Below are 17,576 nucleotides of genomic sequence, written 5' to 3' on the forward strand. Positions count from 1 at the left end.
TAAATGTAACTGCAAAGGACAGGAATGGATGTATTATATATACATACATACTCTATATATGTATTATATGTGCACATGTATTATATATATTAAAACACATGTATTTATATATATATATCTCTCTCAATAATTTGCTGTAACATTTGTTGCTATTTCCCAAAACAGAGGGCTCTTTTCCACTTCAGTAGACATGCTGTTAAGAATTTCAGTGTTTGTTTTGCAAAAACAGGTTATGAGACACTAGAGGTCAGTAATTTACAAGATAAACCATCAATCACATCACCAGCTTCAGGTAATGCTGCAATAAGTAAACTCAACCGTATGATAACATAAAACATACCAGTTTTAAAATTTTGAAACATCTTTGTATCTCTAAATCTTTGACTAATAATTAGCAGCTTTTCTTTGGAATCAGACAGATGGATTCAATAGTCTCTCTACATTGTACTTTTGTAGACTACAATAGTCTGTCTCTTAAAAATTGTCATTTCATCACATTTATGTCCTTCATGACATGCCACTCTTTCTCAGAAAATATGAAGATAAATGTAATAAAAATATTCATCAGATGCGTTTATATTTAATGTAGCCACCCAGCAAACTGATGTATATCAGAAACGAAATACAGAATGTATACAAATTACTTAACTCCAGACAGGGATATTGGGATGTTCTTTATTATAATCATAAAGGTAGCACAAAAAATAAGGCACCAAACATTTAAGTCTTCCTTAAAGTGACAGAAAAATTATCCAGAACCAACAGTTCCTTAACCAAAACAACTCTCTGTTAGATAAAACTCCTGCTGCTGTTCTCACCTGTGGGAAATAATCAGAGATGCAATCCTATGACACCTTGTACCTGGAACATGAAGAGAAGGCAGTGAACTCTGCTCTGGCGTTTTGGAAGCTGCCATTCTTTCTTTGTCACTACAGCTGTGCATGTGTGTGTCTGTATGTGAAGACCTAAGATCTCTGACATGGGTATACATATATATATGCATTCAGGTGCTCAGGTGACCTGCAGATGTCATTGACCTGATATCTGCCCATCCCCTTGATGAATGAGGACAGGGGTGGTAACAGTTTCCTTGTCTCCTTCTGTTTGATATCAGGCTGTGAATTCTCCACAGCAGAGAAACTATGCACAGGTATAATTTGCAAACCTCATCACTGCAGGACAAGTAACAAGAAAAAAGTTTCCTGTCCCTCAGTTTATCCATTCACAGAATGGAATAGCTAAGACTGCCTCAGAACCATTAATAAAACATCTTGGAATCTCAACATACAAGTGTTACATAATTCCAAATCATTATTACTCACATACACAGCATACACTAATTACAACACTTTAAGTCACTTAGAATTTAAACAGAACTGTTATATGAAATAAGCCATCCTTCTGCTAAAAAACACCATGTTCAATTCAGAGAGTTTTTAGGAAGGATAAGAAGCAAAGGGAATCCTTCAAACTTTTAGGTCTTACCTCAGAAATAAAAGCACCAAGACTTTTCACATGTTTTAGCTGCGGGGTGTCAGGTACAAAAATGCACTTGCCCTTAGATTTTTTAAACTCTTCTTTATAGTGTATCTACAAAGAGGAGAAAAAAATAAGTTTAATTGTTCTTTTTTAAAAAAAAGGCATAAAAATAAACAATGGCTATTTAAATTATTTTTATTTTGTTTTATTTATGGATACTATGCTGGGTGGGTTGCAAATACCTGAGGATGGGTCAAGTTAAGCCATAAAGGGGAACACCTGGTTCTCACACACAGTCCCAGGTTTATGTAAAAGTCACAGAACTCTTTAATAATAAAGATGAAAAAGATACAGTTTATCTCTACATCTACATCACATTTTCACCAATATTGTAGATGTTCTAGTATCTCTAAAGAAAGAAGAATCAAATAATTGATATCCTTGATCCTTGATCTCAAAGATGAAATTGTTAAACTAACTTCTAATACAGACCTACCAAGCACAGAATCTGTATAACATAATCAAATGCCTCTTTATGAATCCAAGAGTTACATGAATAAGGTTCAGAACGCCACTGCCACCTCATTGCCTACAAAGCACCCCAACAGTCATGACATGCAATTAGTAACAGAATTTCTTTAAGACCAAACAAATTTTAAATTGAGTCATTTTTAAAATTATGTGTGTGCACAAAGGAAACCATTTTTGAAGCAAAACACCATGACATTCTTAAAAAACAAAAAACAAACAAAAAAAAAAACCAAGTCTTTTTTCTTTTTTTTAACCAGTAACCTTTTCCTACAATGGGGCAAACAATATGGGCAGGCATCATAATCACATGAGTGTTAGGGAAGTCAAAGTTACTGTTTGTATTAGTAAGTTTGTGAGAAGGAAAGAATCTATGGATATGGTAAATGTGTAGGGACCTTTATTATGTAAAAACTGCATGAAGAAACATGGTGAATTATGATGAGATGGACTAAGTAAGGTTTGAAGATATACACTTTATATGAATAGCCTTAAATTTTTTTAGTGCCATTTCTTTCTTTGTACATAGAATAGTTTAGTTTAATGCAAATTGAATTATTTAGTATTTACCTTTCATGGTTATTATCTGCTACCAATTCTCTAACCTCATTTTCACATTCTGCACAACAGCAGCTTGCATTTATGTACTCTAGACTTGCTGACAAGCACTGACAGAAGCAATATGATCTGCATCTGAGCATTACAGAAATATGAAGTCTTAATTTCCTCTTTCTCTGAATCCTTAATGGATATCACAAGTTCTAGTCTATGCTCCTCTACGGGGTCCTGGAAAATTCATGAGGATGATGGCAGTGTACACAGAATCAGCTCCTGTACTTTCTGATGCAAACTTTTTATCCACCACAAAATGGCTTAGATAATGCCAAATTCATCTCAAACAGATGACTACGTAATCCTCACACAGGAAATAATTTTGGCTACTACTGAGCTCATCCACGTTTAGACTACTGAAGGAATCTACATCTCATTACTGAATCATTTTCTCTGCCTTTCTGGATTACAGTCTATTCTAAATAAAAAGTGTTTGGTGAACAACAGGTGTAAAATTACTGTGTGTCATGATTTTGCTCAGCGACCCACAAATCCAGTGGTTTATGTAACCTGTGTGTGACACCATACTCCTAGGTAAGCACAGAGCACTACACAAAAAGGGCAGATTTATCATAAACACAAGCAGGCCTGCATTCATGTACTTGTGCGTGTATGTGTGCATGTATGTGCACATGCACAGCTTAAAAAAAAGGCTGCGAAGGGACATGGGAAGTCTACAGAGATGACTGTCTACTGGTTAGGTGTGATGGCATTCCCAGTACAAACTGCTGTAAAGCTGAGACTGGTAGAGGAGATGGAGAGTCTTGCTGTTCACAGCTTAGATATATCATCCACAGATATTTGAAAGCTGACTGTAATTACATCCATTTTAATTACAGAGCAATAATTACATTCAAAAATCAAATACGAAGGCTTCCTAAGGTATCTCTTAATTGCAGGGGGACAACACGACACAACTAGAAGAAACAATCAAAGCTATTCTGATGCACAAGTCATGCTTGGAAAATAACCGAAAGCACTAAAGGACTAATGCCACCTCCTCACTCCTTTATTATCCACATTTATTATAGTAACCCATAGAGGCCACAAAATGCACACAGGCTCAAATGAGCAATTTAGAGATAACAAAATAACAAAATGTGTGGTCAAACACTGATCCAACACACTCCATTCTGCTACAGAAGTGTCAGCATTGTTTAGAATCAGAAAGATGAAAAATAAAATGGGACAAGTATAATGAAGTCATGCACTTAAAAAGCATATTTATTGTAAATGATGTAAGCAAGATGTTTAAGAGGTTGGCTATGACTGAACATAACCAATGTCTGGAAGGAATAGGCAGAGAAGCTAATATTATTCTTCAAAGTTTGGGGTTACAAATTCAAATGTCTAAAATACTAAATAGGAAATTTTTCCTGCGACTGACCTTTCACCACAAAATACATTGTTTAGGCTGAGTAGATCTGGTAAGCCTTGTGAAAAAAACAAATAGGAAAAATTTGCAAATGATGGCCTGGAGCCATCACTGCTCTTTCAGTACACTTTTGAAGTCCAATAGCTCACTAAAGGCCCAATTTTTAATAGCTCTCTCCTGATCCCTTTTTTTTCTCCCTGACTCATCATAAAACTACTCTGACCAGCAGAACAGCTATCCAGTAAAAGTGGATTAAAATTCCTAGACAACTACCAAAACAGTAAGCTTCAAATTGCATTTCGTTCTTAATGGATGTTATATGGCAAGATCAACTTTATAGAACAAAGGCATTCAACCTTTAGGCTGAAGCTTCCTGGCTCACCAAGGAAATTCATCTCGCCCACAGCCTGTTCCATCAGCCTTTTTCACAGGGGAAACACAGGAGACTGTGGGCTAAAGAACAGGTTTCAATGGTAACAGCTTAATCCAAGCAGCCGCCTTTCCTTTGTATTCAGGGGTACATGTTAATCTAACTTTAATATGAATATACTTGAAAAACTGTTCTTAATATCTTAACATCAATGATGTAATGTTGACAGTCATCTTTCCAAGATCCGTTTTAGAACTGTCATTTTTCTAAGGCCTATTTAAGCTTCGAAAAGCCACACAAAGGTCTGAACCTTCTTATCTAGCTCTTACATGAGACCAAAAGGGAACTTTTTTCCACTGAGGATTCCCTTTCCAACTCTACATTTCTTAATTTACAGACTCACAAGACTTAAGGTCTGTGTCAGACCAGAGATCTATCTAATACAAAATCCCCTCTCTGTAGCCACAGAAATACAGAGGAAAGCATATGAACGGGGCAAGCATACATTATTACTGCCCCATGGTATTTTACTAGTCTCCAGTAATTTAGATCTCAAAGTCTTCCTGAGATAGAGGCTGTGACTAGTAATGGTGAGTCCAGAGGAACAACTCTGCTCTGAATTAGGTGGTCACAACCCTGGTGTTATGAGTGCTAAGGCACTCTGTTTCTGCACTTGACTCTAGGTCTCTTTGGCCCTTGCTTTATAACAGAGTCATGCTAAAGCAAAGTTGGACTCCATACAAGGACAGCTAAATGGCAAGTAGTACTACTTTTTGCTACAGGGGAAAAGAATCACCGGTACCATATATTACCAAAACTCAGCAGGATCTTCAGAAGGCAGTGTTTGCCTCTCTACTAATAAGGATTATGATAGTTTGGTCAATGATCATTTCACTCATATAATAATTCCCCTCTCTGTTTATAACAGTATTCACAACATCACACCACATAATCAAAACAAAGAAGAGATGAAAATCTACCAAAATATAAGTAATACAAGCAAATGGACAGGCTTGGTTTCAATATGGAAAATGAAAGGCCTAGAAAGGAAGGTAATTCATATAAATCAAATACACATGACAGTTCTGAAAACATCTGTGGAATAATGGAGGGAGATTAAATGAAATGGCTTTAGGGAGGAACAATCCAGGGGGTATCACAGCCACAGAACAAACATCTGTCAACCTCAAATGCAAATGGGGATTTCCTCAAGAACTAGAACACATAAACACCTCACAACTTCCCCTATGTACAGTTCAAGGCTGACAGTTACACATGCAATAAGGGCTGCTATTATAACACTTTTTTGAAACCATATTACTAAATTAAAGTCAGGCTGCCAAGAATGCAGGGCAAGCGTAATGCAACTCCAGTATCTCAGTCATGAGCGCTCCTGGTGCTGTGTTCTGATGGAGGAGCTGTGCTGACAGCTCCACCAGCAGAGAAGTAAAATCACCCAGTCTCGTGGCCTGCAAGGACAAAGACTGCTGTCCCAAGGTCATCTTCAGGCCAAGCTGCAAGCCCCAAAAAAACACTGTACACATAAAATGTACAGATGTATACCAACGATACATCCACACAAACAGCAGTTTGTGCAAATATTCATGCTAAAAAGGATAAATAATATATAAAAAGTTATAAAGAATAATGAGTCAAAAATCAAAGGCAAGAATTAAAATTTCTTGCAGTTTATTGGCCTCCACAATAAAGTGTGCAGGGTGAGGAACTTACCCCCCAGCACAAAGGACTTCACTGGTCATAAGAAATTCCAATTATAGCAAAAATTCTGGGAAACAAAATTCACTCCCTGTACATATGCATATTCCATTTAAGCCAATGAAGAAACACCTACTGAATTCAGCAGAGGCTGAATAAGGACTCAAAACTAGATGCCATTTTTAAACACAAAGTCTCTCTGAAATTAAATTGGTCTGAACCACTACATATCACTACTGCTTTGAAGCATTAATGACATTTTGCCCTTATGCTTTACATATCTCAAGGAAAATCTAACACACTTGCACGCTAAATGCAACACAAGTTTTCAGCAAAAGCCCACATCCCTGGACCATTACAAGCTTCAGAAATCTGGCTTGACTTAGTTATTTACCTTAGCTCCCAAGCCCTTGAAGAAAATCAGAGAAAATACAGCCGCCCCATTTATCAGTTAATTAACAGCCACAGCCAACATTACTCCTAATGAGAACACAGCACAGCAATAATTCCTTTTCAATTTTTCAATTAATGAATATATTTCTTCAGCATTTTTCAAGGAGTTTTTACCTTTAAGAATAGCAACCATGTTTAGAAACAAGTTGCATGGAAACGACAAATGTATTTTGAGTCAGGTAAGTGCTCCAGGTCCATTTTCATTTTGGCCTTTACATGAGTTGACAGGCTCTTATTGTACCATATGCCATTCTTTTTCCCAAAGCAAGCACGTAGATAACCATCAGTAAAAATATTATAAACTCTACTACTTCCTAAAGTAGCTTGAAATTACAAGGGAGCCATCTTGGTAGGTTCTCTTAAAGATCTATCAATTTTCAGCACTCTTTCTGTGAAAATATTACTAGATGTATTACTTTCTGTGAAAGTATTACTAGATGGGGTATGGAAAAAGGAAACTTTGACCTTGTCAAGTCACACTTTCATGCCAGCACTGTACCACCTACACATCCCAGATATGTTTTTCTGAGTTATCTATTCTTTTGTGATACATAACCCCTAGTAATTTATACTTTACATATAGATTCTATATGTTCTATTCTCATAAAATCAACATACACATTCACCTTGAACAATAACATCCTGAAGCTAAGTATCAGATTACAGCACATGTGCCAGACATCATTTTTTGGTTTCTTTAGAAGAACACATGTTAAAGTAAGTCACTCCCTCCTCAGAAATGTCTCCTCTGCTGCCAGCCACCATCCTCGCAGGAGAAATACCACTCTTTACTGCCACTCACATGAAGGGACAAAGTTATTCTTCAGAAACACTTTCCCACTGGGACACAGAAATTAAACTTCCATCAAGGTAAATCTGATGCTGTTACAATGAAGTAGTTGGATCTACTCCAATTTAAAATGTCTTGGATCCAATCTATGACGTTTATATAATATTTATATCTGATCGACAGTTTTGAAAATATATAGTAACTAAGTCAAGAATTTCTAGCTAAATAATTTTCAAAGATATTCTAGAATTTCAGTGGATTCTTCCCTTAAATGTAAGTCATAATAATAATATGCTAAACAGTTTTGAGCATCTATCACCACAGAACCATAGATAACACTCAAAATTCATCTGTTCTATTTTTATCCTCCTCCCTTATAGCTACGTATACTGGCACTCAGTTCTGTTCTAATCAATCAAATTCCATTGGAGTAAGCTATAACTAGGAAAAATACTGCATTTTCCTAATGAAATCAGCCAAGGTGTTCTCGTGGGAGATGCCCTCTGCATGAGACCCACTTTTTGGAACACTCTCCTGACTAGGGCCTATGCTTCATACCATCCAAGTGCTCAGAAAAGCTCATCCTTCTGCAGCTAATAAATTAAGGTACCAGAATAGGGTGCACTTTTCTATTATTTTGTGTCCTTTTATATTTGAGCCTTGGATAGGCACTTGCTGCACTGTACATATCTGACAAAATGTGTATCGTAAATACAAACCCACTTGAAAAGAGAAATACAAATGTAAGGATGCAAACAGTCACTGTCACTTACATCACTTATTATTTCACTGCATTTTCGAGCCAGTTCCATATTTCTGTCCTCAATAACAGGCTTAAGGAAGACCTGTAAGAGAAAGGTAAACATTCCAGGTTTATTGTCCTAAACGGGTAACCACAGAAGGAAACAAGTGCTTTTCAAAGCTATTGGGGTTTAACTCACCTTTTCTTCTTCTTCCTCATCCTCATTTTCATCTTCTCTGAGATCCTGAATAACAGATACTCGCATTTTAATACTTTGCAGAAAACAATGGAAACTCTAAAAAGGTTCAGCGCTGCAGGAAACAGCTCAGACCCTACAGCATGCCTGGGAATCAATGTTTCATTTGTGTCCTCCACTGCACTTAATGCTACCAATGCTCCTTCCTTATTTAGGCAGCACTTGACAGTCTTTATCTGAACAATTCAGTGTGAGTGAACTGAAAGGCATCACAGATGGCCTTGCTAGCTAATCAGTTGCAGCAGAGCTAATGCTTTCTTACAGATAAAATATAATTAAATGACCTATCCCAGTCAACTATTTTTATGATTACTATGAACATAATTAATTAAAATACTGTGATGCAGTTAATTCATAACATAAGTAATTTAGTAAAATTAACAGGCTTAGAAGGCAAGGGTTATGGGAAAACTGCCCAGTTCTAAGATGCAAGGCATCACTGACTCCAAAACCAGTTATCACAAAAATTTATTTTGTTGCTGCAATAACACAGCTATTTGATTTAAAAAAAGCACGCTGTCTTCATTTTCCATTTACTAGCAGATGTAACTGCTAGTATATTTTTCAGGAAATATTCCTTTTCCACAGAGCATATAAAATCCCTTAAATGGTTTGCATATTATGTCAGCTGAAGGTTAAACCTTGCATACATAGATACAAACACATCTGTATCCTTACAAGTATATATGGCTATGTATTTACACAAACATGAATGTTCCTTCACTGTTAAAAACTGTCATGGTCTATAGTCTCAAAACCAACCTTTTTCGGTATGAAGTCATTGACTCCAGCTGCAATGAAACTGAAAGATATCCTCATGCCAATGGATATAGTGTCACAGCATTTGCTTCTGTAAAACAAACAAGGGGGCATTACAGGACCAGTTGGAGTAAGGAGCATTTTAACATTAGCTTTCTTTCCAAACTGTAGCTTGTATATTTCTCATTTTACAGAGGTCATGATTTTGAACTTCATCTAGCAAAGTGATTCACCACAGCTTTGCAATCAGGCAAAGATATAAGGAGTGTGTGCTCTTAAAAAAACCTCCAAAGAATTTTAAGTACTTGTGCTCAAACACTATGTCCTTACAGCTTATTTTAAAACACACATTTTCTTAGGAAAAGAAACATTTTCAAAGAGGAAAAATACAGCATTTGATTTATTCTGAAAATTTGAAAAATATATTAACAACAAAGGCAGAAACTGCTTTCAGTCTATAATAAAGAGACAGAATTCTTTATATGTTAATAGTACAGTAAGCTTCAAGATTTTCCATTCCTCTATTTCAAACATAAGCTGCTAAAGTTCAGATTTGGATTGTCATTGCTGAAGTTCAGGTTGAAACCTAGAAGTCTGGTTGATACAGGTGAGAATTACATGTAATTTACACGGACTACTTTTGGAGCTCAGGATGTTTCATCCTTGTGGACAAAATGCTCTAGTCTTATAGATGGTCATTCATAGTAACAGGTCATTTTTGAAAATTATGGCCACAGCAAATATATTCCTAAACAGCAGACTCGTGCATGATTTCAAGGACCACATGTTAAGGAGACAGAGTACCTACAAAAGTTCCAGAAAGAAATGCAGCACCAAAGCTTCATTTGGAGACTTTTGTGATACTACTGCAAAAACTATATTCTTCCAGAGCAGTTAATTTCCCTTTCCTGCCTACATTTAACAATTTTTTTAAGTGGAGACATTGGCAAATATTTAAGAGAGTAGAGAAGAGCTATTAGTAGCTGCAGAGCTTGCTGAATATGGGAATATTTTTTACTCTTTTTTGCACCAGAAAGCAAATATGGTCAAAATTTCAAAGTCAAAACTGTTCAGGTTTGGGGAAAGAGGAGGGGCCTGTTCAGCTTTTTAACATGCTTACATTGCAACTTGTGATTTTTCAGCAGCTGGACATATCAAAATTTATATATTAATTGTGGTTTTCCTGTAATGGTTTCTGCATAACAAAGATCTGCTTTCTCTTTAGCATGATCTTCAATTGATCTGGTAGAATTAATTTTTTTCCCTTTTTAGATTATCTGGGTCAGGCATAACTGAGTGTCCAAATCTGCTATGTCCCATGTAACTTCCCTAATACAGGGATTGCAAGACAACTGCTATAACTCATCATATTAAAGAAAAATATAATCCTATGCACAAAGGGAGGAAAACAAAAAACATCACAGTATCAACTAACCATACACAAGTTATTCAAAATGGCATTCTTCAAGTAACAGATGCAGTAAGAGACTATATGATGCAGAAACACGCCTCTTTTTTTCATCCTCCTCAAAACACTGAATACTGTCAGATAGCATTTATTGTGCAATAAAGCAAGCCTGAAAATTAAATATATCCAGATACAATTCAGAGAATTTGTTATGGTCATTTAAGAGTTGCACAGTTTAGAAGTGCATTATGATTCTATTAGCAGCCTGCAGGTCAAGGACAAGTTTAGGTTACTTCCATAAGAGGAAATAAATAAACTAGGATCAGCAGGCATATTTGGCATACCAAATGTTTGTGTATGTTTACAGATATTTTAAAAACTACTCTAAAAATACTAAATGTACTCTGAATAAAGACCTAGTTAAAACGCTGGGCTTTCCGTCCCAGAAATGATAATAAAGGATGTTATATTAAAGATGACTCTTCACCTGCAAAACCTGCATTTTTACCAAAACCTACAAACTAACACTTCTGAGCCATTTTCTACTGTATATAATGCAATATAGTAGGCATTTATTCTGGCATCAAACAGCACACATTAAACAAAATCCAATTGTACAGAATTTTAAGAAAACACTGTAACGGACTACTAAGCTGTGTACACACAATCGTATTTGCATAATAGATTTTATTATTGCATTATAGCCATCTTAAAACGCACACAATGGAAAGAAATGGGTTTTTCAGGGAAGAAGACAATAAGAACTCATTCAAAATTTTAAGGGGATGCTGCATAGCTCCACACTGTCACTTCCAAACACCCTGCATGTATGTTTCACCTCTCAGTTCAAATTTAGCTTTAAGAATGAGGTTTTATCAAAGAAGCTGCAATAAAATCAAAATAACTATATGTAGTCTAGATTGTTCACAGAAGCACAGCATTTGCAGCATACCATCTTCACTGTGTACAAACTTTTGATATAGAAGACAAGCCTTCTAGAAGCAAACTATATGGTTTATCCTAGGAAAAGAGAGAGTGAATCTCCCAGCACTTACAGCAATCATTTGATTGTGTCAGTGCACTATATTCTGACACAGAACATTACTCAAGCTCTTGGTCTAAATGCATATCTGCTGAGTAGGCAGAAGGGGAAGAAGCATGGGGTATAAAGGAGCCCAAGTCCCCATGAGTACAAGTTGGCCCAGCATGCAAATGGTTCAGGCACACAGTTGTGCAGCTTTCCTGCTTTGATCACACACAGCTGTGTCCACATCTGGCCAAAGCCCCACCATCTCCTTGTCCCCTTATCAGTCTTTTAAGAAATACATTTGGGACATGTTAGCCCAGAAAGTTAAAAGGCTTCATCTCATTTTTGCCCTGATACACATAACAATTTACCAGTTGTGCTCAGTTCTGCCACTAAACAAACAATACCATTGGACTTTTTTGCCACAATCCCAAAAGCCTTCTGAGATCTGCAATATCCACGTATACTGCTAAGCTGAAAGAACTTTACCACTTCACAGAACAGCAGAAACTGTGTTTGTCCTAGGAAAGGTACCAGAAACATCACTATTCAAACCTATTCAGCAGAGGTCCTCATGAGGTACTTGAACATGGGTTGCAAGTTAAGGACCAACGTATTTCAGCTAGAAAATCTGCACAGAATTATAGTGAGAGGTATATGCACATTATGAATATACTCTTTTCAATTCTGGACTGAAAACCTAGTAAGAATAGAGATAGAGGTTTAGTGCTTTAACTATCCTGCTTCCAATGAGTTAAAAATCAACCCACAGACATCCCTGAAATGAAAATGTTATTTTCTGTTCTCACTGGACAGACACACACATCATTGAAATAAGTACAATTAATTCAACACAACACAGCTGGTGGTCTCTTTTCAAAAAGCACACAAGGCATTTGTAAGCACTGAGATTCAATTATTTCCCATTTCTAGAAATACTCATCTATCAGACTGGAAGTTACTAGCAGCCCTGCACAAGCAAGTTCATAGTTAGGCTATCAGCACGAGAATCACAAACAGAAGGGAAGGAAGGGATCCCAGACTGCCAATTTTAACCTCCCCTGAACATGAAATACCAATTAACATTAACAAAAGAAATTCAAGTGATAGTTCTGTTTAGAAAAAGAGCTTACCCATAAGCTTGAATCTGTCAGATAATTAACACTGCATTTATCAACAACATTTCAAAACCTGCAAACATCTCAAGGTTTTAAGCTAAGATTTTCATTCAATGGAAGTTATTTTGTTTAAGGCTTTGGTAAAGCAAAGAGTGGCAAGGGTATTTTTAAAGACAAATAGAAACAAGATGTTAGAATAATGATTTGTGAATCCCAGAAAACCTAATGAATTTTCAACAGCCAATAAATACATAAATACAGAAAACTTTTGCAAGCACATACTTACAGAGACTTTGTCTAGACCAACTGGATCTTGATGACAGAGCACTTAAGATGTCTGTATGGTACAACTAGTTTCATATAATAATGTCCAATCTAATCTAGTTACCAGAAGCAGTGTAGCTATGATAGAATGACACTGAGTTAAGGAACTCTTTCCCACACAGCTAACTACCCTGAGAAATGAAACCATTCAGAAATGGGAGCATTTGTCAGGACACCAGATTGTGCCATGTGGATGTAACCTTAGATGTGATCATCAAGAATACACTGAAATAAACCAGCATAAAGCCTTTTCAGATACTAATGTATTCTAAAAATACCCAAAACCTCAGCTTCATTTTTCTGACAATATTCATAATTGCCGACTACATTTGCACAAGAGTTTTTAACCCTCAAAGATGGCATTCCCTAAATGAGATATACAGTTTCACCTGTTTTTTTTTTTTCTAATTTTTCATTTGTCAAGAAATTAAATCCTCAACAATGGGGGAATTTGGTCTTTCCACCCTCCCAGTATTTTCCATTTAACCAGAAAACTGAAAAAATCTACAACCCCTACAGCAATCTTCACGACTTGATGCATCAGGAGCTGAGACCATAGTAAATCACTTTTGACTACATTGCAATTGTTTAATCCACTCTTCCTGACATAGATGTGGCATTTCCCTTTCTTGACAAGTGTCATAAAACCTCTCTCCCCTTACTCTCATACAACTAGGTATGGGAGTCCACCAGAGATAACAGCTCTGGGCTGTTATTTGGGCAGCTGAGGCTCTTCAGCACTCCCCACCTCTTACTAGTGCCATTACAAGAAAGAATAGTCAAGACATTTATTCCTATTACCTACAAAACGGGATCCCTGATGCTACTCCTGTATGCTAGTAGCTGCGAGACCTGCACACTAGTCCCCTGTAGTCGATGGAGAGCAGTACACATCCAAGCAATACCTCTGCCCTGCAACTTGGGGCTCAGATTTCATAAGGCTGTTCTACAGAAGATGGATAGAAAATGAAATTATCAGTTGCTTGGGTTTCTGTATGAGGCATCCATAAAAACAAAATCCCATTCAGCAGAAGAGTGATTCAACAGAGAAGTTACAGCTTTTCTCTTAGGACTCCTCAAATGGAGGTAGCTTAGAAAACAGATCAAAGTTTTCCATTCACAAAATTTTAATTTTATCCAAACCTAAATCTATGGAAGAAAGAGCCAGGACTATATAATAAGAATTTGGAAATTTTACCTTGCTATAAATCTTGCCTAAAATTATTAACAATTGTAGGTAACATGTATGAAGCCAGTAATAAACAAGTTTTATTTTGCCTCAATAAATCCTAAAAAGGTAAAGACACTCCCTTTCTCCTTTAAGTGACTATATATTCATATACAGCCTACTGTAATCTGAAATAATAGAAAGATATATTTGGCTTATATACAGACTCTTGTATACATTTTTTTAGCCACATAGACTAGGTATGTGTATTTACCAGGAATTTTTCTTGTGCCATTATTTCAAATTCAACTGCCTGACCTGACAGAATCTCCCAGAGCCAGAAAAGAAAATTGGACATTTCCTATAAATTTCAGTTCAGCTGTAACTACATTCACCAGCCTGTAACTCTCAGTTACTTAATGAATGCACTTTTCTAGAAACTAAAACCACAGTGGTTTATTTTACTTATATTTAATTGAGTTTTTTCTCCTCCATATTTTTGCACTTCTTGTATTTGGATAGACCTAATACTGTAACTTTAGTCATTCTCTCTCTGGAGGGAACAATTCCAAAAAAAAACTGTGTAACTTTATTGGTCTGGAACATTTCCTGTTAGTATGAGTCTCAAGTAAGTTAAATTTGCATCAAATTGCAACAGTCAGCTAACACTGAAACAAAAGCTAAGTTCTTCATTGACATTTATTTAAAATCATAGCTTTTCAATTTCAGAATAGTCTTCAGAAAACTCCCCAAAACAGAAAAGATTCAGCCAAACAGGCCAGGATAAAAAAAAAAACAAAACAAAACAAAACAAAAACAAAAACAACAAAAAAAAAAAAAAAAACAAAACAAAAAACCAAACAAAAAAAAAAAACACATTTAAAGTAACAGAAGTCACATGCTCAATGACGAAAAATTTTTTCAAGTATTTTTTTATCAATACAAATAATTTCAAGTCATAAATAACTGATGGAGAAGGTATATTTTGAAATATCTTCAAACCCCAAAAGACAAAAATAAAACCGTAATTATGTGAAACATACAATGCCCTTACTGTGCTTAAAAGTACTGATTAAACTTAAATAGTTCTCATTTGGAGAAACTAGTTTACATTTTTTTCTACTTTGTGAATTGTGCCCATTTTAAGATTTAAACAAGAAAACAAGTTACATATACTTTGTTGTCCAGGAAGGTTTAAATCTGGATTGTCATAAACAAGCTTCCCTCTTAGCCTACCATTCCATGCATGACAGCATAAGACAACTATACACGAGCTGTACAATGAATTTAGCCATGTATTCTAAGACAAAGCACTTAATATATAAATGCACATTCAGAAAATATCCATAATTTTCAAAACAGAGAGTTTATAATGACTGATGGAAAGCTCATTCTTTCCAAAAAGCTGCTGTGGCAAAACAGTCTGCTTGAATAGAGTAAATATTATTTTGAAGTGCTTATAGTAGGCTACAATGGATTAAGAAATACAACTGTTAATAACCCTGTACTGAAAAGAATCTTATAGGAAAGAGTCCTATACTAAGGGCTCTCTGGACAGCCTAATCCTGTAATTGAGTTCATGGTTGTAATTCAGGAGAGCAATTTACAAGTTCTTAAGCGTTAACTACAGCATTGAAGAAAATACACTAAAAATACAATAGCTAGGAATAATAAGTCACAGGAATGTTAGATCTCTATGTACACTCTATTTAACAATGATACACACAAGTTTCCATGACAACACTGACAAGATGATAAAAACATGTGCTTCCATCATCCAATGAAAAATACATTTCTGCTTATATCATTGATGAAGTGGCAAGCACTTAATTTAGAAATGTCAACTTGCATTTAGTAACGTATTTTATATTCAGAGAAATGTGCATCATAGTTTTAAAGGATTTAATTGAGTATCTGAAACAGATTAAAATGATTCATGATCTGACTTTTTTAGTCTTTTAAATCAAGTTACATAAAACTTTACCTTTTAGTTTAGTCGTTGTCCATAGTTGAGCTGCAAATTTCAGCTTAATTTTTTTTTTCCCGAAGGAATTCACTTTTGCATAGATCAAATAAAAGCTGATCAAGCATTTCCCAAAGAAACAGTGCAGATTTTAGCAGAAGAGTGCCTTATTTTTAAATTTGCTTCATTTTGCTCCATCATTCACAAAAAATTATGATAAGGCAGTTCTGTTTTACCAGTTATATAATTTGCTTTTACATTAGAGCATCATCTTACTTTTAGTCTGAATTGTTTTCTCAAAACAGTAGTGGACACAAAACTGGCATTTCTTGCTCCAGATACTTTATAGTCATTCCTGGGACCTGTTTATCCCTGAAAGCAAGCAATTCCAATGACATCAGTGGAATTTATATTTGCAGTTACCTCAGTACTGGTACTTCTAGGTGAGCATACTTCTCAATCTATAAAGTACCATCACAATACTTATTAAAATGTCAGTTCTCACATATTACTTTAGGAGAAAATAGTTCCTATAAATTAGTAATAAAAACTTAGCCCTACGGTGCTCTTCATATAACACAGCACATCTAAATTACCACATTAAAAGCACAGTGAATTACAGTTTTTCAAATCAAGGAAGGTTAATGCCTGCACCACATGAGGTAATGCAGTAAGTACCTTCTGAGAGGAGGAAGGCAAAAGAAAAAATGTAGCAATGTTTTGTACACTACAAATTATCCAGAAATACTGCCTTTGGGCACGATCGCTTGTTGCTGTTAATAACATTAAAGAACAATAACTACTTTATACTCATACAGCTTCCTGTGGATAAGATTTTAAAGAATTTTATATGTACAGGGCTACAATCTTTGATGGAGGATACTGACACAGAGTGAGCCAAGTGCACTCACTGTCCTCAGACATCCAAGGAGTAAGCTGGAGTCAGGTTCAAGTAAGACCAGCCATGAGTAGGTCTAATTTAGCCCAACCAAAAAACCCGCTCCACATCATACCACTGACCTAGAGCCAGAGGTTTGGGAGGTGCAGCAGACTTGATCTGGGAATCAAGCTGTCTTAAGTCTCTTTCGAACATCTGGAATTTTGTAAAGAAAATTCAGACCAGTATAAATAACTATTCTACAGAGTTGCTCCTTGCTATATACCTCAAGATATATGATCATCCTATAATTATGCTTTACAAGATGGAGAACAAGGGGCCATGAAGTAAAGCGGCGTCTCCACAGTAAGAAAGGAAGCCTGCAATGAATCAAGATTTCTTGACTCCTCGCCCTACAGTTTTAATGCTGATATCACAGAGCTGCTCAGCAGGACTTTTCTTGGCTCTTTTTCAATGATATTTCTGTTCAGTCACTTCCAGCATAAACTAATTCTTAACCTGTATGCTCTACTTACAGCATTGAAGATGGGTTTCTTCCTAGAACATTTTGCTATCTGTTAAACAAATTTTAGTGTTAATAAAAATTAAGA

At 35.8% G+C, this 17,576-nt stretch overlaps 1 protein-coding gene across 4 annotated transcripts in view; it reads right to left on the bottom strand.

Annotated features, from left to right (window-relative positions):
• NEBL (nebulette) overlaps window positions 1–17,576 on the bottom strand; it is a 266,943-nt gene that overhangs the window by 85,504 nt on the left and 163,863 nt on the right. The window contains exons 3-6 of one of the 4 annotated variants that reach the window (XM_032991533.2): window positions 9,084–9,171; window positions 8,265–8,309; window positions 8,097–8,168; window positions 1,486–1,590 (exon numbers count right to left, since the gene is read on the bottom strand). The exons of 2 other annotated variants lie outside the window; for them this stretch is intronic. In XM_032991533.2, the coding sequence (XP_032847424.1) occupies window positions 1,486–1,590; window positions 8,097–8,168; window positions 8,265–8,309; window positions 9,084–9,171 (310 nt within the window). Of the gene's footprint in view, window positions 1–1,485; window positions 1,591–8,096; window positions 8,169–8,264; window positions 8,331–9,083; window positions 9,172–17,576 lie in introns of those variants that run through there. One more of the 4 variants, XM_032991536.2, reaches the window with a different exon arrangement.

Source organism: Tyto alba, unplaced genomic scaffold, assembly GCF_018691265.1.
Source record: "Tyto alba isolate M040663 unplaced genomic scaffold, T.alba_DEE_v4.0 Super-Scaffold_38, whole genome shotgun sequence".
Classification (NCBI taxonomy): Eukaryota; Metazoa; Chordata; class Aves; order Strigiformes; family Tytonidae; genus Tyto; species Tyto alba.